This window comes from Colius striatus, chromosome 6, assembly GCF_028858725.1.
Source record: "Colius striatus isolate bColStr4 chromosome 6, bColStr4.1.hap1, whole genome shotgun sequence".
NCBI classification, from domain to species: Eukaryota; Metazoa; Chordata; class Aves; order Coliiformes; family Coliidae; genus Colius; species Colius striatus.
The window spans coordinates 32,570,416-32,592,719 of record NC_084764.1 but is presented as its reverse complement, the minus strand read 5'-3'; the positions used below and the strand labels follow the sequence as shown (position 1 = coordinate 32,592,719).

The window sequence follows — 22,304 nt, the reverse complement described above, 5'->3', positions numbered from 1 at the left end:
CCAAAAGAACTGATTATGCTCTGTTTCAATGTTTAAGGACAGTAACAAAATCATTCAGAAAAACTCAATGAACCCTGTGAATCAGAACAAGTACTATTAAGTGTGAATTATTTTCCAAGTAAGTCAAGGTTACCCAGAGACAAATACAACAAAGTGTGTGAATAAGACCTGCAAGTGAAGAATGACAGTCATTCATATATTAGCAATATTTGACTATGAAATATTGTTTTATAGTATTTCAATCCTGAAGCAGAAAAATATAGAAGGGAAGAGAGAACAGAGGAAATAAAAATAGAGTAGAGCCTACAAATAGTCAATATTTTTAAGACAATCCAGGTTTGAAGCTGCAACCACAAAACTTTAAGTCAGTTGTTATGCAACTTCACTGAAAGAAATCTGTCAGTAGAGTTTCTGTTCCTCAGAAACAATGACAGCAAAACACAGAGACAGGGACTCAGGGATTGAAGTGCAACAGGCCCAGATGATTATGAACCAGACACTGAGAAGATTAGAAAAGGGCTTTAAAGGCAGCTCTAGCTCACACAGTTGTGCCTCACATGGTTGCATTGCTAGTGCTTGTGAAGGGGAATGGCAGGTTTGGTTCTGGGCACTGCCTCCAGTGTTTCCTGTATGCATTTCAGGCTCAAATGGCAAAGGTTGCATGTGTGGGTAGATTATGGAAAGTCTCCTCATTGACCCCACTTCTACTACCACAACCACTATTCCCTTTTCCTTTCATCCCTCCCACCTTGGTCATAAAACCAAATTGATGATCCAGAAGATACTGGAGTCTATTTAAAAATGAAGGTGTTAACTAACTGTGCCATTGAAATCCCTACCATCAGCAGGAGACACACATGATCTGTGGAGGTTGGTGCCTTCCAGGTTTTCAGTTCTTCCTAAAGAGGAATCGAGGTGGAATGTCGGGATTTCAGCCCTACGTGGGCTTTTATTTACTTCATCCATAAGAGGCACATCTGGAATCTCCTCCCTGGCACTACAAAAGCCACTCATAGGAATTCTTCTGATAGCTTCAATATTGGTAACTTTTCTACGTGGGGTAGAAAGTGCAGCAGCGGAAGGCTCCAGCAGTGTCCTGGTTGCTCTCCTGTCCTCCAAGCTCCAGGAGGGCACTGCAGTGGTGGCATCCTCAGCCCCTTCACCATCCTGCCTACTCCTGCTCTGGCACCGCAATGGTGTGGAAACATCTCTTCTCTGAAGGCCTCTGCAATCCTGTTTTGTTGATGTTTCCAGTCTGGAGGCATTGTTCAGTAGCTCTTTTATATCTTCAGTGGATTTAACACCCACATGGCTTCCCGAGGCATCGCTTATTTTTCTGGTATTATCAGTATTTGTATTTCCTTCAAAGATTTCATCCTCAAACTCCTCTATGGAAAATCCCAGATCAAAGTTAACAGAAAATAGTTCTTGAGAACAGTCATAAAGATCATCATCATCCAGCAGCTGCTCCATCACTGTAACATCCCCTGGCAGCTCTGTGGCTGTGCTGCCTGCTGGCTGCTCCTTGGGGGCTTTGTCAGCGTTCACACTCTCACCTGGATCTGACCTGACCAAATGCTGACTGCTCACAGGAAAGCTTCCATTATTAGTGTCATAGATGTGTTCATCTTCAAATAAATTTATACTCATCTCTTCATCAAACATCACATTTTCTGTGTTAATTTCAAGATCTCCTTTACCTTTTTGAACAAAATACTTATTTGAAGTGTTATTTGGCACAGTGTGATTTCTGCTTGGAGTTTTCTCTTGAATTTCAGTCAATTCCTCATTGTCAAACAGACTATCAAAGCTGTCATTCCAGTGAAATTCCTCATTGGCTCGAACAGCAACAGTCTCAGAAGATGACAGAGTTTTTGAGCAACAGACACTTACAGGAGCACACAATTCACTGGTGACTTTCAGTGCAGGATTTTCAGACAGCAGCAGTGAGTTCCTGACTTCTGAGGACGTGGGAAAAACTCTCTGAAGTCTCTCTGAAGAACTGTCAGAACTAACTTTTTGAAAAGGACATTTTGTTTCTTCATTTCTCATTGTGTTCTCAAAGTCAGAAAGTTTACTCAAAGAGGGAGGAGATTGTGATAAAAGCCTTTTTACCTGGGAAAATGCTTGTTTTAACCAAGAAGGCTCCTCAGATGGTCTCACAAGATGAAATGAATCCACGTGTGGTTCAGGAAGGTAAAATAAGTCAGAGGTCACAGGTGATTTCTCAGCTGTGAAGCTACTGTAACCAGAATCCCTGTGGTCCATCTCCACAGACCTACAAGCTTTATCTACAGTTCTGTAATCCTTTATTGCTGCACTTTCATGAATTTCAGTACTTTCACTGTTGTCACATAGGTCAATACATTCATTTAAGTCAAAGGTCACCTTCAGTTCATCATCCTTTTGATTGCCCTGGTCAGTGTTTTCAACCAGAGCAAACCTTCTTGCTGACTGAGAAGCCAAAGCATTAGTATCTGTAGGTAGCACAGGCACTTCCAAATTTAATCCAGAAGCTCCTTTGGGAGCCTTTGGTTTTGTCATTTTAAACGTGGTGAAGAATTCACTCTCATTATCATATGTATCAGGTAAAAATGGCTTTACTTGTGATCTATGTGCCAGGTCTTTTCTAGATGAGCGTGCTTTCTGATCCAACGTGGAGCTGGTCATGGAAAGATGACTTTTATTCCTTTGAACATTAATGTCTTCAATATGTAAGTGAGGCTGAATCTCCAGTTCATAGCTGCAATCTCCCTGGTGACAAACACAGTATAATATTTACTATAAATACATATAGGCTTACAAGGACTTGTCATAAGGATATTTAAAACAAGTGACAAGGGTTTTTATAGCCCTAAAGGTTATTAAAAAGGAGTTAAATAAAAACACAAAGGGCTTTGCATTTAAGGTCATAACTTTCAAACAAATGTTGGCTGGCAGGAACTGCAAATTCATGGTTGAGTAGTCAAACCTGACTGGTTTAGAAAGACCAAAAGATACCACACATAAAGACGGTGTTTAACAGGGCACCAACACAAAATACTCTGCACTGACACATCTGTGTCATACACTTCAGATGCAGTTCTCAGGACATTAACAGCAAACTACTTCACTTTGCCAATAAAATGTGCAAGGATCCATGTCCACAGACAGGCTAATGCTTCCAGGCCCTAGTTCTGGAAGAATTAGCAAACTAAGAAAGGTGCTGTGAGCAAATGAAACCCTTATTCAAGCACAAGTGAGCTGAGAGTTCTCTGTGTTACCATTGTTTGTAATTTACCTATCGCCATTGATGGCACGTTAATAACTTCTCATTCACATACTCTGAATTGAGTTGCTTTTCATGGATGCTTATTAATCTTCTGTTCAAAAGGGCATTGACCTAGGCAACTAACTACTAAAAATACACTTATAAAAAACCAGTACAATAGGCTTCAACATCACTCCCCGTTAGGTATCCACACAAGGACTGCCTGGATTGAAACGCTATGTATTTATTGTCCTTTTCATGCTCTCTTTTAAATAAAGATTTCAAAATTAAGGCATGCAATCTCCAAATGGATTGGTAAGGGTCAAATAAGGCTCTGAAAGCAATGGTTTAAAACAGTCCTTCAAAGTTCAAACTGGTGTCACTAATAAGAAACAAGGATGAGGATGTAAAACCCAAGCAGAAGGTAGAATTATTTTTTGGCAGTGCGTCAGATGAATCCTTGGATTCATCCCTGAAATTGAACAGGGTACTTTTATAGAACAGTAGGTGACAAACCTGACTTTTCAAAGAAGAGGTTAATTCCTTCCTATACATGTAACAATCTCCAGAAGTCTTACCATACATAAGTAGAAAAAACATGAGGTCCTCATAACCTCCTGAACCTTCCTCACAGTCCCACGAGAATATCATTAGAGCACTTCAGCTTCTGCTAGCCATGCTGATAGTCACTGTTTAAACTCCAACAACACCTGTGTCTTTCAGTAAACTCCCAATCTTCTCTACCTCTTCACAAACTAGACTCTTTGCTCCCTATCATAGGTACCCATGAAATGTGCAGGCTCTTCTCCCATGGGCATAGCCCCGATCTTCATTCACAGAGAACACAACTTCTCATTTCTTCAATACTTGATCTCTCTGTAATTAAGTTGCTAAGAACATTTCCAGAGCCATTACAACTAATGACATTATCTTGGTAAAACTGGGACCATGGGGGCATCTCTTCCAAAAGAGACTGTGAAGAAATTAAATGATCAGCATTTCCACAGATGGTACACCTGGAGCTGCTGTTAAACCATCTCTTACTGCCACACTCCTTATGGGAACCAGATAAGTTCAACTGCCAGAGACTCATCTCCAAAGGGCTGCAAGCCACTTACTCCTTTTGTCACCACAGAAGATGTTACTCAGCTGCTACACACTTACTGACTAAGCTTAGGCTATCCTAAACATATCCAAAGAATCTAAAAGTTAGGATCTTTTGAAAGAGAGATCTTCAAGGAGATCTCCAGACTACACAGGCTGACTTCTTAGAAGTCTTAGTACCAAAACAGTGAAGAAAACAATTACTACAAAAAGGTTAGAGGATGATTTTGATATGCATAGGTTCTAAATAATTAATTTCCCTCAAGCTCAGACAAAACACAGAATCAAGACATGAAAGTCTTCGTATGAAATCAAAGAGGAGTAAGAACCATCCACCAACATGGCCTGGTTCAGTTAACTTCACAAAAGTCATCCAAGGAGATGGTACGTTTGGTCAACAAGGTAATGGTGTTGATATGTTTAGATTTATGTAAGTAAGGACTGAATGCTGCAAAATGTTTCAACCAAAGCATCCAAGCACTATAAGAACACAACATATACAACGTGGACTAAAGATTGATTAGTTACCAAGTAGGTGATACTCTTGCACACCCAGTACACTTGTAGGAAGGTTGGACTAGATGGTCTTTTGAGGTTGTTTCCAGCCCTTAAGATTCTGTGATTCTAAAAGCTGAAATGCAGGTCATTCTTGGCCCTATATTGTTCTGTGTGTTTTAAGTAACTCAAAGTAAAGCAATTCAAAACTAATGAAATCTGTGGGAGACGATGAGATTTGCTGGGAGGATAACTCAAATCACAACTGAACCAGAGGTAGAGCAAATGAGAGCAAATCATTGATGTTTTCAAATGGCCTGACACAAGGTTGTATGTTTAGGATGGTAACAAGTAACAGAACCACATCATGTGGAATCTGTGTGCAGGTTGTTTGGGGCGCAGGGGCACAGCTGGTTCCAAATCCTGTATCTGCAGTGACACCTGTGTCTCAGCACCAACTTATGCAACTTCTACAGCGAATATAGTTGAGGAGCAGAGCTGAGGGAGCAGTTCAACTGCCAGAGACTCATCTCCAAAGGGCCGTAAGCCACCTACTCCTTTTATCACCACAGAAGATGTTACTCAGCTGCTACAGACTTACTGCCTAAGCTTAGGCTATCCTAAGTCCCTAAAGGGACTCAAAAATTAAGTTCCTGAATTGGTAATGGTGGTATGTCATCTCTTGTCACCTTAGGAACCAGGAGGTGTCAAATATGATGCCTTTTTTTAATAATCAGGGAGGAAGCTCATAGGTTGTTAACCTTATCTCCATACTGAATAAATTAGAAGGAGTCAAACATTATATGATTACTGGATGAGTCTTCTTCAGAAGTGTCAACATTGCTTTTGAAAACAAAAAAAAAAAATCAGACCTTACATACACATTAGATTTCTTTGAAGAGACCAACAAGCAAAATCATTGAGATGCTCTCAAGCATACCATCTTCTCAGCTTTCTGGAAGGCTTTCCAAAAGTCCCTGACAAAATCCTTAAAGAAACTTAAACAGAGAGAGGAAAATAGAGACATTTCTTGGATGGATAAGTAATAGGGTACAACACAGAAGAGTGGAGGAGAGTGGAGTTGTTACAGCAAAGAACTTCACCAGGCCACTGCATATACCCATTATTATGTTTCAACTTGGAAATAAATGAAAAAAAAAAGTCCAGCATAACTGCTGTGTGTCAGGTCAACAGTCCAGAAGACAAATATAGCATCTAGGATAAACGTTAGTAACCTAATTTCAGGCTTATATGGGGTTATATAACTGTTCCAGTTCAACTTTGTCATTAGAAATACTTTCTCCCAAACAAAATACTTTCTCCAATTGAGTCTGGATAATACTGATGGAGTGAAAGGACAGAATTACAATTATCACAATTTAGCCTAAGTGTGTCCAATCTGCAGAATCTTAAATTACCTGAGCAGCTATTCAATAACCTAGTGAGCTCCAGTGTGTACCAGCTACTCAGTAAATAGGTCATGCTGGAGTAGAGAAACCGGCACCTCTTTTATATTATTGTACTAAATCAATGACCTTGCTTGGAATTACTGAAGCAGTTTAAAAAGCAACAGGTTTTTTTAATATTGATAATAACAAGAAAAAAAGAAACTTATTAACATTTTCATTTTCAGTCTATAAATATACATGAAAACACACACACACAGAGTTTTCTACCATTTAAATTCAAGGCTTCTACTCAACAACATCAAAATTAACCTCTGTCTCCTCATAAGCTGCTTTGGATGTACATTTTCTAATGAGATTCAGGTGTCTGCCAAAACCCTGATGATTTTGCTATTTAAAAATGAAACGATGAGTCTGTGAACAGGTTGTGGGGGTTTAACCCCAGTTAGCAGTGAAGCACCAAACAGTCAACCACATGAGCAGGCCACAGATACAGTATTGAATTTAACAATTAGAACTTCTTTCATCAAAAGCCTGATTACAATGGCAGTTGCAGCATGGACAGCTGGCATTGAAGGCTTTTCTAACACCAAGCAGATGCTATTTTCTGAAGAGAGTTTTGGTTAGATCTAGAGAAGAAAGGCTTTTGAATTTTCATCTTTCATACTGAGTGTTAAATCCAGAGCAGTCACCACCGCCAACAGTTAGTAACATGGGTACACCTTCCCATTAACTTATGCTTTAGTATGAATAGTAACAAAAATTACAAGAGTAAGGCTGGTGGTTTTCACATAGTATTTGTAATGAGTAGGCAGAGCAGATATCAAAGGAGTCTACTCAAATCTATTTGAACAAGTGGTTCCATTTTTATTCTTATAGGTGAACAGCTGATCCCTTGAAAACCATTGTACCCACGGAAATCTAAACACATAGAAGACACCCTTTCACGTATTCTGGAGAAAAAAAGAGCTGGTCCTCAAATGCTGTCAGCCATGACCCTTCTCTTCCACTTCCCACAAACACTTTTTTGAACTTTGAACTAGTCCCTTTTTTGAGTAACACAGTGATTACTAAAATCATGCTGACACAGTTACCTAAACCAACTCTTTTCTGGCTTCGGTGGCATTCTCCTTCAGTCTGCATTGAACTTCCTACTACAGAATTTCATTCCTCAGCATTTTAGGTCATGCTCATGGGCTAATTCTTTAGGAGCCAGCAATGTGCCCTCGTGGCCAAGAAGGCCAATGGCATCCTGAGATGCATCAAGAGTGTGGGCAGCAGGTTGAGGGAGGTTCTGTTCCCCTCTACTCTGCCCTGGTGAGGCCTCATCTGGAGTCCTACATCCAGTTCTGGGCTCCCCAGCTCAAGAGGGACAGAAAACTGTTGGAGTGAGGCAGGCACAGGGCTACCAAGATGATCAGGGGACTGGAACATCTTTCATATGAGGAAAGGCTGCAGGAACTGGGGCTGTTTAGTCTGGAGGAGACTGCAAGGAGTCTCATTAATATTTACAAGCATCTAAATGGTGGGTGTTAGGAGGTTGGGGTGTCACTTTTTTCTGTTGTATCCAGTGACAGGACAAGGGGTAATGGGAAGAAGCTGGAACACAAAAAGTTCCATTTAAACATAAGGAAAAACTATTTCACTGTTCAGGTGAGGGAGCCCTGTCCCAGGCTGTCCAGGGAGGGTGTGAAGTTTCCTACTTGCGCAGTTTTCAAGACCCATCTGGACCTGTTCCTATGTGACCTGACACTAGCTTTAGCAGCAGGGTGGACTAGATGATCTCTGAAGGTCCCTTCTGACCCCTACCATTCTGTGAATTTTCATAATTCTCCATGACCATCTTTTATTACCAAACCAAATTTTTTACTGCTCTAAAAATGATCACTTTCCCAAACTATTTACAACTAGGTTAAACAATTTTGGTGCTTCTGTGATTTTGCTGCTAACCTCCCTGCTGCCTAAGTGCAGGCCATCAGTGAGACCTTTCAGGAATTGGTTAATGGACAGAATAATCAACTCTTCCTGTTTCATGTTTGCTTAGTTTCCAGAAGATCCAAGGGAAGGAACACTGTCAAAAACTTGGTTTGGAAGTTCAAGTGTGTTATGTCAGATGACTCTTAAAAATACATTTAGTTGATTCACAAAAAAAGTTTAAGGGACATAGGAACCACTATTTCCTTCTACAAAAGCTGAGATATTTCTCTTCCTAACAGTGTCAAGTTATTGATCAATCTACTAATTCTGTTGCTTTTTGGCTGGAAACAATCCCAAACTACCCATCACATAGCCACCCAACAGCTTTCTCTGAAACCCAGGTCAGTGTCTGACACCTCCTGCTCCTGCTGCACCCAGGCTGACCTAAGCAGCTGGGAATTCTGCCATCTGCTCCTGCTTAGCGGCAATTCACTGCTATTGATTTATCTGCTTGCACTTATTTTGCTGGTACAACAACCTGAGAGAGCACCTGCCTATAAAGCTGGTACACAATAAAAACACTCAAAAGATCCCTAACCCCAAAGATTTAATAGCAATTATGGGAACAGGTATCATTGAAGAAGCTATGGAGGCAAGGGTGAATGTTCAAGAGCAGCTAAAGTGGCAGGAAATAATTTATGGTTTAGTAACTGCTTATTTTATAAAACTTTCTGGAGGAAAGTGATAGCTCATTAGTATTAGAACCACAGACTCATGGAATTGTTGAGGTTGGAAAAGCTCTTCAAGCTCCTCGAGTCCAACCATTCCCCCAGCACTGCCACGGCCACCACTAACCCCTGTCCCTCATCCACGCGGCTTTGGAATCCCTCCAGGGATGAGGACTCCAACACTGCCCTGGGCAGCTGTGCCAGAGCTGGACATAGACCTGGTAACTACATGTGATTGATGCTATAGATCAGTGAATGCTGGCATTTACTAGTTAACTTCTTCAGCCTGGGGTGTCCCTGTGCCAAATATTGTAGAAATCTACAGGGGGAGGAGAGAGGAGGATCCACCAGGCTAGAGGGAGATACACAGCAATGACTTGAACACCAACATGCAATTGCCATGAAAACATGGGCAGCAGAACATTCCTGAATCCTAGTGACTACAACAATTTCCTAAGCTTACTGCATTTCATGCCAACAGTAAAAGTAGAAGCAGCACCAGGTATATCCAAGCAGATAGCAGTACTGTTGCATCTCAAAGCAGTTTTTCAACCACAGTAGGAATTGAGGGTTCTAAAACAAAGTGGTTTTATTGCCCTAAATTTTGTCACCTGTGCATTACTGTAGTATTAAAAACATTTTAAAAAATATTATCCCCTCTTGCTCCTGCAAGAGTTCCAAGACTATACAAATGGATTGCCAGATTACACTTGGCACACTTCCTGTAAAAGGAAGAGTGATTTTGCCAAATCACTCTTCCAGAAGAGCTTAAGAAACAACCAACCAATTGTTCTCCTACATAAATATTTTGACAGATTGTGAAAAACACCATACAACAATTTTAAATCCAGAAACCTAAATGCAACCTTGCTGTACACACATCCTAAACAAGTCAAACAACAATGGAACAAACCCAACAAAAGTCAACAGAATCAACATGTACTCCACTCTTCTGACAGCAGGGAAGGAGATCAGGAGGGCATCCACAAGCAATAAATCCTCACAAAATGCAGGCAGTGGTACACAATGGTGGTACATACACCATATCACAGAGCACATACGTTCCTCTTATCTGTAGATTTAAGCTGGTAACCTCGTATCACATACATTACATTTGGTTTCCATAAGATGTTCTATTATGGTATGCTTTCCAGAAAAGTAAGATTACTTAACTTTGGTGGAAAGCTATTTCCTGGTATGCCGGAGCACAGGGGCTCTGGGAGGCTTTCCTGCAGTGCTCTATAGGAACACAGTGGCTCCTGGACACAGTAGATAGGCCATCTCAAACTAACACTGCTAAGCCCTTCAAGTGCTACACAATCTGCTCAATCCCCTCGTTCCTTGCACATGGCTGCCACCTCAAAATCCTTTGCCTAATCGCTCTTATTCCACTATTCTCATTGTGAGCCCAAAACCCCACAGGATCATTAAAAACAGAAAGTACCTGCAATTAAAGGTCTGAACAACCTGAACCAGGTCTCAATTAGCGTTCAGACTCAAATCACTTGGCAACAAGATCAGAAGAATCACAATGGCACATAGAAACTATTTTAATTGGAGAGCTGAGATTCTTGGTCCTGCAGGTTCTGCCTGGCAGCTGTACCATCCAAGAACAAAACAAAGGGCCTTCTACCTTCACACCAGGAAGTGTGCTCCTGTTGAGCCTTCTGGGACTAAAGAAAAGCTGGGCCACTTCTGCATAGCTTTCACTTGAGAATCCCAAGACAGAGCATCTGCTTTGATTATCTGTTCTCTGCTCTTTAAGTTGGATTCAGAGTCTCACAGTTCAAGCCAGCAGTTCCACAGATATAGTCCATCCATCATAAACACCGAAACTAAATGTTATTTTCTGTCTTAAATCATTCGTTGCTGGCTGGTGAAGAAGTCTTGCTACATCTCAGATCAGGATTTTAACCAGAAACATACTACTGGCAACAAGGGTCTGAAAAACAGAACATGTTTCTTTGTCCTTACTTGAACCATTTTTAACTTTGCATTCAGTGTCAACTGGAAAAAAAGTCACAGCTGTCTGGAAATATTGCATTTTCATGCCTGATTTAAAGCTGCAGAATCATAGAATGGTAGGGGTTGGAAGGGATCTCTAAAGATTGGTTTCATCCAATGAATCCTTCACAAGGCAACCTAAGACAGATGATAGATGAGAGATGATTTTAGAGGTGGTTGTCTTAGGTCAATCTGCTAAACACTGTCTGCCAAGGTGTATGGCATCAGAGATGACTTGAACAAAAGACAGGCAATCCTAATGAGAGTTTTGGGTCTTGCTTTTGTTTTTCTAGGGAGAATAATTAATCTGACTGTAACTTCACACTGACAAGTTTGAAGTGGGATATGGACATCCATGGTAATCCTCCCACATCTGACAATGTTATGACTTTTATGAAGCTTTGAAGAATTGCTTACCTCCCAGAAGAAAAATGCACTTGCACTTCATTATTTCCTGTTACTTATCCTCAGAACTTCAGACAAACATTGTTTCAATACAAATGATTACTTTGTCCTGACCCTGTTTCCAAACAGTGCAGTTTAATTTTCAAAAATCTTAAAAGCTATTGAATTATTTTGCATAAGGCCAACTTGCTTGGTTACCATGTTGCACAAAAAAATCCCTGCTCATAGCTAGTAGAAAATCCAACTCCATCTGCCCAGTTCTCGTTGCTGTAGTAATAAAGCCAGGCAGGCATTAAAGGCTTTTCTGCACTGGATGTGCCTGTTGCAGGGTTCATGTTTGGGCATTTCTTTTACTTTTTTATTTTCTTTTGATTCTGTCAACCTCTTCTCTAAGTTTTTAAAAGCATATAAATACAATGTAATTTTTTTCCCCAAGCATTTTCACTTCATCTATTTTAAAGTATTTAAGCCTTTTTTTAATCTATTATCCAAAACACAACAGCAGAGGAGGTTTTTTGAAATCATTTAGTGAGTACAAGGAAAGGAAAGTAACGCATCAGTGAACTCCTGAGCTTTCTTCTGTAACAGAAAATCATAGAATCATAGAACGGTAGGGGTTGGAAGGGATCTTTAGAGATCATCTAGTCCAATTCCCCTGAAGAAGCAGGGTCACCAAGATCAGGTCACACAGGAACGTGTCCAGGCGGGTCTTGAAGACCTCCAAGGAAAGAGACTCTACAACCCCTCTGGGCAGCCTGTGCCAGGGCTCCCTCACAGTGAAATAGCTTTTTCTTATATTTAAGTGGAACTTTTTGTGTTCCAGCTTCATCCCATTACCCCTTGTCCTCTTACTAGCTACTATAGAAGAAAGGGATGTCCCAACCTCCTGACACTCACCCTTTAGATATTTATAAATGTTAATAAGATCTCCCCTCAGTCTCCTCCAGACTAAACAGCCCCAGTCCCCGCAGCCTTTCCTCATATGAAAGATGTTCCAGTCCCCTGATTGTCTTGGTGGCCCTGCACTGAACTCTCTCCAGCAGTTCCCTGTCCCTCTTGAGCTGAGGAGCCCAGAACTGGACACAAGATTCCAGATGAGGCCTTGCCAGGGTAGAGGAGAGGGGGAGAAGAATCTCCCTTGACCTGCTGGCCACACTCTTCTTGATGCATCTCAGGATGCCACTGGCCTTCTTGGCCACGAGGGCACATTGCTGGCTCATGTTCAGTTTTTTATCAATCAAGACTCCCAGGTCTCTCTCTGCAGAGCTGCTCTTCAGCAGTTCGAATGCCCATAAAAGAAATACCCATAAAAAACACACAAATACCTCCTGAGCTGGCTTGCATTGTTATTATTAGTCTCTGAATGAGATTCTTTCCAAGAAATAAATAATTTCATCAGAAATTTTCACATTATTTGGTTATTCATGATTTGCCTGTTTTCGTATTTTATCCCTCAGTAAGAAAATAAACAACAGAGCTATGGTTTGAAGTTCAATATGCTAGTTATTTAAGGAAATAGCTTTAACTCGTATTTGTCTTAAATCCCTCTTCTATTAAGAACTGGAAATTAATGTCAGAGACATTAGCACGAGAAAATATTTATAGTAGGAACTTGGATGCACAGTACAAACATGCAAAAATCCTTGAATCATTGCTAAAACAATTATTGGATCCATCCAGTTATTTTCACATAAGATTAACATTTTAGTGAGACTTTTAGAGGCTGAGTTTCTGCCAGAGGCTGGTGTAAGATCCCTTTATGCTCCCCTACTGTGTAATAACAACTCTTCCCACAATTTCAAAACACATTGAAACACTATGGTTATCATAAAGCTTCTGAAAGCTTAAATTTGCTACAGAGACAATTTACACCACGAATGCCTAGATGAAAGCAGCCTGTGAAATATCAAGCTTGAATTAAGAGCATCCCAGCCTGTGTGCTCCCTATTGAGCACAGGCTGTGCCCAGGCATGCATGGATCCAGCTGCAGCCCAAGCACTGAAAAAGCATGATGCACCCCTGGGGTCTCACTGCAAAATGCAGTTAAATATAGTTAAACTAAAACCTGGCAGAAAAGTATGTTTTTAAACCTCATGTCTTTCCCAATCTTATGCTGAACTGCTCATGAAAACAGAGTGTTGACAAACCTGTGGGGCTGGTGTCGCACAGCCCCCAGTGCCTGTGAACACAGCAGCTCCAGCAGTCAAATTTCACCCACAGCTGCTCATACCTACAACCCCAGCACCAGGAACACAGCCAAGGCACAGGCACCTGTGCAAACATGTCTGAGCAGGTGTGCAGAAATTTGAAACGTTGCCTACAAATCTCCAGCTTCCTTTAATTTTGCTCTACTTTTGTGGTTTTTAAATAACAGTTTCTTCTAAGAACAAGCATTCTACACTACGAAAAACCCATCAGTGTAGCAGTTACTATTCAAATGAACCATCCATGCCTCTCTCAAGATCTGGCTGTGAACATGGCATGATCAGATTTTGGCAAAGCTTGCTTAGTTTTTGAAAGACCCTGACGTGAAGTTTTACATGCAATAACATTGGGAATACTGTATCATAAGGGAAATCTAAATGCACAGAACTTGAATGCTACATGAATGTCATCTCTCTTCTAATTTGAAGTATAAACTTCAAATCAAACCAGTAAGAAAATGTTCAGGCTTTCAAGAGAATATCCCAACAGGGACAGAGAATGCATAGAGATGACGAGTTCAAGACTGCCTTTTATGAAGATGCAAGCAGCTTTGTGGGCAGTGGCAGATCTCAGAGCACTTCCTGAGCCTCCATTTGTGGCCTCTGCAGCACTACAGTGTGCTGTGTGTGAGGCAGTACATGGAGAATGCAGCATCACACACCTTTCCCGTGCTGGATGGCCACCATCAGAGCTAAGTAAAATGTACAGTGATGACCACAGGGTAAAAAGCCACAGTTTTGAGTCTCATCTCTTGAAGGCACACCCTCTCTGTTCACTACACAGTAGAGAGCAGAGGTAGGTGAGCTGTGCTGTCTCACTCCTGGGAGGGACAGAAGGAAGACCTATCTCTGAAAAAGTTCTCGGAAAGCTTGTTTGTGAAAGCAAGCATTTGATACTCTGCTTTGCTTATAATTGCTGGCACTTGATTTGTCAGAGTCTGGAGGCGAAGACTGAAGACTCACTTGGTGACTAACAAATTTGCCCCGTAAATTACTTCAACTGTGCCGGATGATTTAGCACCTACAGTTCTGAAGGCACTTGGGAACCCAAACAGACATCTGGTATCATTAACACTTTCATAAAAGAAATTTAAAGTCACAGATACTTCAAGTGCTTGATTTATGGTGGGAAGTCCTCATTTATAAGAGTAATTCTAATTTTTTAAATTATTTCTTTGCCTCTCAACTTACTTCAGCTCTCTGTACCTGAACTCTTCCCAATGTCCACTCTCTGGCAGTATATTCCTGATCCTAGCTTGGGAACACAGACTCTCAAAGAAGTCAAGAATGTCATTGTTCTGTGATGGAGAAGCTTATCTTGGCTCTGAATGTCTATTTACAACCTTCCATTAATACACTTTCCTAGCAAGGAGTACAACTACAATGTCTCTATTCTCTTTCTTGATTAGTCTAGTTATTCAGGAGACTCTGGCAGCTTAGCAACAGATTCTGATGACCTAGAAAACTTCAGCACACTAAAAGGCAATGTGTGGAACACAGAAGAACTTAACTGGAGGAAAAAATAGGGTGGTGAACAGAAGTCTTCAAGTAGTCTCAACAGATCTACCTTTACACACATTTTCTTGTATGTGTCTTTCATTCTTAATGTATAGCTGCTATCCATGACTGTTAGTAAACAAAATTCTTATCTCTCAAATGGTTTTCATCCATGTTTGTATGACTGCCCCCCTCTTATCCTTTAATTCTTAGGGGCAATTAGGTTTTTTAACTAAAGCTTTCACAGAAAACAAACCAAAAAACCTCAAAATACAACTGTCTGTCATTTTTATGGGATGCATTTCATGTACACACATGACACAGTTATTTCAAATTACTGTTATACTCTAGAATAGTTCCGATATCACTCTTAGTGGCTTTGCTCCTTGACATATACAGTTCTTATATTTAATATCTTTCTGTAAAAAAATTGATACTTGTATCCATTAAAAAGAAAGATTTGTGTGGGGTTTTTTTCTTTGTAGGGAATCACTGTTTTTGAACAATTCCTGTGGAAAAGATCAAGAATTACAGAGCACCAGTGAGGACATTTTGAACCAAAATTCACAACACATTACTCATTTCACAATACCTAACTTGGCCCCACTTTTTGTTTCGCTGACCAGGCAGAACTAGAGCACTTCATTATTTTTAAAATATTCTAACTGTGCATGTAATACTTGTGCATGTTTGCAGCCAGTGCAAAGGTAAACACCTTACCTGTTCCTGTCTCATCAGTTCTATCATTTCCATCACACGGATGAAATGGTAACAACGATCGGAGTGATCAACCATTGCCGTAGGAAAAGGACGATTCTGCCAAATTCTCCACTCAGATAGGGAAAGTTCACGAGTTGTCTCCTCTTGGTGCTTCTGCAGTTGGAAATTAAGATTGGCAAGGAGATTTTAATCAAGAAACTGTTTAGCAAAACTAACGTCCACTTCTCTGGCAGGGACAGCAAACACTCTGAATACAGAGAAGTCTCTGAACATTATCACCAAGGTTTAAGTCTGGTCTAAACTAAAAATAATTCCGTGCTTTGTGTTTCCACAGCTTTTCAAGGAATACAGGTTGTTTTAAGTGATGAAATGACACAAAAGCTCCAGTTCTTTTTTCTTCTGAATCAGAAAAGAGCTTGTTAAAAAAAAAAAATCAACATTTCCTTTCAATAACACTTTTATAGTTACATAAACAGGGGAATGAAAAAGTGTGGATATAACACTCATGAATACAGCATCCTGTATGGAAATCTTAGAAACAGGAACAGAATAGATGCCAAGAGACTTTTTAATGTATTTGTAGTTTACAGACCAAAACTCAAAGACCCATTTCAAACATTAAGTTCTCAAGAACCAACACAATTCTCAACATTGCATTTTGAACATACATCTTCAAAATCGGAAGTTAATTTTGTTCTTTGTTACTTAGGGCATCCTTTGGGCCTCATATCAAAGGAAACATTACATTTAAGTTAAACTCACTGATACTTCTTCCAGGTTTTCCAAGGTTTCAAAGTGAATTTGAGGCAATATTGGTTCCTTTATTCCATCACTTTCCTTAATCCTGTAAAGTCTGTCCCATACTTCAAATTCCTCAGGCGACAGAGACCAATTCTCATGACAGTTTGTTTGCTTGTTCCCTAAGTGGGGGCAAAAAAACCACCAGGAAAATGTTACCTACTTTAAGAAAAGAGATACACAGAACAAAAATAACTTTGTATGATACCAGACAAAAGAAAAAGATACCTCCTCTGTGCCACAAGCTCTATCAGATATAGAAAATCTGATGTCAGAAACAATATGGATAAATCTATCCATTAAGTTATTGTTTTGCAGAAAGGCATCATATAAACAGAGATATATATAGACAGATATAAATAGATCTATGTATATCAAATACCAATAGGCTCTGAAGATAGTATGGCAAACAGGGAAAGCACACGGCTTGAATTTCAAAACATGTCTCAGACCTTGGGCAACAAACTGAAAATCAGTAAAAACTTCTGGTTTTTGTTTAAAGTTACTCTTTAAATACTAGAAAACAATATTAACTTGTTATGACAAAAATACTTGTTAGTAATTTTTTGAATCTATCTCCTCTATTAAGGACATACACATGAGTAAGAGGACAGGAACAAAAGCAGTGTGAATGCCTCAGGAGCAGGGGAAAGAAAAAAAAAGACACTCCTAAGTTTTCTTGAACTTCATGACTGCAAGTGGGGAGTACAGAGCACTGTGAGCACCAATGCTAGATAAAAATACTACGGCCCTGAGCAAGCACACTCTGGTACATTTCTAAGGAGGAAATGGAGTCCCTTTGGAATATCCAAAGGATCACTGCTAAGAGCATGTTAAGAATGTGATTGTTTTCAGCCCAGTTGTATACAGCTTGGAGAAAAAATAATTAGGTTAATTTGGCAATCACTCTACAGAGAGAATTTGGGATGAATCTGTAGCCAACATCCTATTCTGAATTAACTCCATGTAAGAGGAATCAGCTTGTATCTCTCAATCCTCTCAAGTTACAATTGTCTGTCTGCACAAGATGGTGTGACAGTGTTTACTAGGGACTCAAAAACAGATCTCAGAATTTGGAGAACTAGGTTCCAGTTAAGGAAAAGTCTTTCACAGCTGCAAAGAGATCCCAATCAACACTGAAGTTTAAAGCCACGGTTAAAAAACCACAAGAAGATCAGTATTGCTACTAAAATGTTTTTGACCCAAGTCAAAGATGTTACACTCCTTTATAGCTAACACACAGTTCAGGGCCTCAGTGGAGGATGAAAAAAAGACAGATCTGAAGGAAAGGAAAACTAAGCAACATTTACAAGTAAAGCATCTCTCTCAGCCTTTCCTGTTGTTTGTAAGAACAGCTAAGTACTAGGTCTGCTCTAGCAGGTAACATCCAGAGCCTACAAACCAAGATAGAACATGTCAATCTCGGATTTGCATGGAACTCTGAGCAGTGTTACGTGGACAAGGCAGAAAGGCCAGAGCCCTCAGTTGTAACCAAAAGTTAATGCCCTTGGTTAGTCCAAAGTGATTTCTACTGCCTCACTTCAGACTTCTTTTTGTAACTATGACAGGCATGGCTACAGAAGATGATGCAATTGGTATTTTGGAGAAGCCATGTCATTGACAAAAATAATTAAAGATAGATGTATCTGGAATCAGTTACAAATAGCCCACTACTTTACTAGGAAAGCTTGCTGCTGTGATCATCCTGAAAATAGTGAAAGGCACAACCCAAGAAAGGCAAAGATTAAACACTCCAAATTACCCCAAACCTACAAAAACCAACCACAACAAAAGGTACCTACACAAGGAAGCAGGCAGGCAGATGAACTTTCAGAAGCAAAAGGTCAGATGTTGTCTGAATTGGATGAAGGCAGTTATCTACTGAGAAAAGCAGGACAAGACAAAGCTGGTACAAGACACATGTAAAGTGTTTTATTCTTAGCAAGTGTGCCTTGCTACCACACTGGTAGTGTCAGGATAAGAAAACTGAATTTAACGAACAAAGTACATGTGCATAAACACATCCTTGATTAACTGTCTTTCTTCAAGGAAAATAAACATTGAGAACAGCTGTCCTCTGCAGTATTTCCACAATTTTCTGACAACCACTGGAGAAGGCAAGGTGTGTTATTAATTCAAATAAGAGATGAACTCAGAAAATTTATCAGCCATTGAAAGGCCTTGTCACAACTACATTAAAAGATATGAGCAACTGTGTTTTTCTGATGCTTTTCCAAAGGTCTACAGACTAAAGGCAGCATTGGTGTAGTTCAGAAAGACAGTCAAAGAAGACTGTATCATTAAGATAAAAACCAGCAATTAAAGATATCATCATAGAATGGTAGGGGTTGGAAGGGACCTTTAGAGATCATCTAGTCCAACCTCCCTGCAAAAGCAGGTCAATCTAGATCAGGTCGCATAGGAACATGTCCAGGCAGGTCTTGAAGACCTCCAAGGAAGGAGACTCCACACACTCCCTGGGCAGCCTGTGCCAGGGCTCCCTCATCCTCACCGTGAAATATTTTTTTCTTATGTTTAAATGGAACTTTTTGTGTTCCAGCTTCATCCTATTACCCCTTGTCCTGTTGCTAGATACAATAGAAAAAGGGACGTCCCAACCTCCTGACACCCACCATTTAGATATTTGTAAATATTAGTAAGATCCCCTCTCAGTCTCCTCTTTTCTAGACTAAAAAGCCCCAGTTCTCGCAGTAAAACTGAACATAACAGCTATAGACAACTCAAAATTGAAGCAGAGCAGTTGTGAAGAAACAGAAGAAGAATAATTAACAAAAGGATATTTCATCTAGACAAATGCAATGCAAAAAGAAAAACAAGAGAGATTATGGATAGCTTAAAATGACATTAAACTACTGGGAACAAGAAGGCATGGGAAGAGCACATACAATGCATGCCGGCTCCCTTTTGCTGTGACTATTGTGGTTTCATACCTCTCACTGAGCAAAGAGATTGGCAGAGAACTTGCAAAGATAATAACATTGAAGATGCTTATCCAGATCTTTCAGCATGTTCACCTTTTCAATTATCTTGTGGGATAGTTATTCTCATTTATAAAGTATAAAAAGATGAGCATAAAACCCATGAGCTGTCTCCAAAAATATGTGTTCAGAGATTTTTCCTCCAATGAGTCCAAGCCATTAAAAACACACAACTATTCTTGCTTAAATACTTTTTGGTTTTATTTTATTTACCAATATCCTACTCAATTATAGCAAAGTTTAAAAAACCCCCACACCAATAAAAGCCCAAACAAAAAACAAAATGAAGACACAGAGAAGAATCTCTAATTAGAAAAATAAAATAAGAGAACTGCAGAGTAATGGGATTTTCCCTCTTGTTGCTGTAGTTTTTGAAAAGCAGCTCATACAACTGAAGAACACAATTGATTAGTGATGGGGGCAAGAAAAGAATCATGTCTCCTTTGGATAGTGACAAATAGACCATGTTTATGAAAGGGGTTTTGAAGTGGAACAATGGTGTAAAATTAAAAGAAAATGAATCAAATGAGGAATGACAGGAAATACTTAATTTTGAGTTGAAAACGAGAATGATGGATACTACTGCAAAACATCTGCCCATGATACTTGAGTTTCTGCGCACATGTATTCTTACATGTGCAAATCTCAAGATCAACTGATCCTTAAGAACAAAAGCAAAAGAGCAAAAAGAGGAACATACACAGCTTATTGACACAGCTTATTGACTCCTGCTAGCTTTTTCAATTTTCTGATGTTGCAGGGACACTGAAAGAAGGAGAGGAGAGTTTTGGGATCTATCTTGAATGTCATTAAAATGAGAAACAGACACTTGTTTCATACAGTAATGAGGAGGACTTGGACACAAGGCTGGTACCCAATGACCTGCATTCAGGTAACACTTGTCTGCAAGCCAGGCAGTCAACATGTTCATCTTTGGCAGCTGCCAGCCCTCTGCGCACACTGTGTGCTTAGATGTGGCAGCTGCAAACCTCCCTCACACAAAAGGAACCTGATAATTACAGCCTTTGAAGTTCTATTCCCTCAGCAGGAAACATGTTCAGCATATTATCTTCTTCATGCATCTACCACTTCTCATTTCTATTTTCTAGGACAGACTTAGACACATTCTAAAATGATTATTTTAATTCTATCTTTCACTTATTTTCTTGTGAGTTGTGTCTGTTTATTCAATCCTTAGTTTTTCCCTCTGGCTGACTTTTGGGCTGTCCATAACACCCCATAAGACCTCACGGCCAGGAGCACCGGCACAACTGTGTGCTCACAAAGAGGCTGGGCTGAGGATGGCAGCTACAGATTCAGTTAGTGATACAAATTCTTCCCCCTTACAGTTCTACTCTGCAAAATGGGAGATTAGCATGAACTCTTTTGGAGGCCAAAGAGAAGCTCTTTTTCTTCTTTCCTGCATGATTTTGTGGCTTGCTTCTCCTTCTAGGCTCAAACTTTTGTTTACCAAGGATGGTGTTTGGAAAAAAGATCAGATAAAGATTTTGGTAAGAAGAACTTTTATGATCAGAAGCATTTAAAAGCCACTAACTCTAAAGTCTAATTACTCAAATACTGAAATATGAAGTTTCCTGAGGCATTCAGGATTTTTTTCTTTCAAGAAGTTGCTATAGGTCTTTACGAAAAGTACTGAACCAAAAAGATGGAGTAAGACACTTTCCAAGTATTTACAAAACTTATCTCTTTCTTCCTATTTTACAACTCTGATTTACTGAGCATTTTGGTCCCATGTACTTTCCTCCAAGGTGTGTGCAATTCATAAACATCCTATCCTTTATTTCTCCTTTTCCTCTAAAAATCTCTTAGTTTTCAAGCATCCCTGGTTTATTGTCATTTACAAAGGTATAAGACATACTTCCATTGTACTAATAAAAACATGAAGCCTAACTGGTAAAGTTCAAAACTAGATTTGGTATAGAATTATCCCTAAATGTTTACATGGCAATTATACCATCTGACATAGGCACTTCAGAAGACTTCAGAAGAGATTATTAACATTAGCCTGTTCTGTTTGTAGCTGGAGTTTTCAGTCACTGACTCCATGAGAAGCTCTATGGAGAAATATGACTTACAGGTATTTGAGGACAGAACTTTGAATTAAGGACATTAAAGGGAAAGGAATCAAAGCAACAGTCAGCACAGTATCACAATGGAAAAGCTACAGCTGAAAAAAAAATGCACTTTTGCTATAGACCCAAAACTCATGACAGCATCTAGTTTTGATATGCTGTAATATAACAACATGAGATAGCAGCTTACGCAGTGCTTAGAACAGCACCATAATCCTCTTACCAGTGACACAGGAAAAGAGAGCAGATTTATGCTGGAGTAAACTGGATTTTCTCTCTTTGGAAAGCATTCTTGAATTGTTTGGTTCATATTTTTCAGCAGTAATAAACATTTTATGCAACTTTGGATTTATGCCTTCTGGAATCATACGGGGGCTATGCTGGTAGAAATGAAGCATTCTGTTTCCTGAAATAGCTTTGTAGATGCTCCTTTTGTTAGTCTGGCTTTGATTGTAAGTCTGCAAAAGAGAAGTTGAATTACATGTTGTTGGATGTCTTTTCACATGACTTGATCAAAAGTAAAAGCACACCTGAGTGTCTGTGAGGTACTCTATTTTATATTCTGTCATCAAGATGTTTTTTAGGTTTTGGGGTTTTTTTTCCTTCTTCTTCTACAAACTGAACCAGAACAAAACATGATGCAAGGCCCTGAGAACCAACCATATTCCCTCTTCCATGAATACT

The 22,304-nt window shown here is 39.7% G+C and overlaps 1 protein-coding gene across 5 annotated transcripts in view; it reads right to left on the bottom strand.

The window, feature by feature from the left end:
• FANCM (FA complementation group M) overlaps positions 1 to 22,304 on the bottom strand; it is a 70,733-nt gene that overhangs the window by 10,535 nt on the left and 37,894 nt on the right. For all 5 annotated transcript variants that reach the window (XM_061998633.1, XM_061998634.1, XM_061998635.1 and 2 more), the window contains exons 11-14: positions 21,844 to 22,078; positions 16,493 to 16,650; positions 15,731 to 15,883; positions 840 to 2,754 (exon numbers count right to left, since the gene is read on the bottom strand). In XM_061998633.1, the coding sequence (XP_061854617.1) occupies positions 840 to 2,754; positions 15,731 to 15,883; positions 16,493 to 16,650; positions 21,844 to 22,078 (2,461 nt within the window). The remainder of the gene's footprint in view (positions 1 to 839; positions 2,755 to 15,730; positions 15,884 to 16,492; positions 16,651 to 21,843; positions 22,079 to 22,304) is intronic.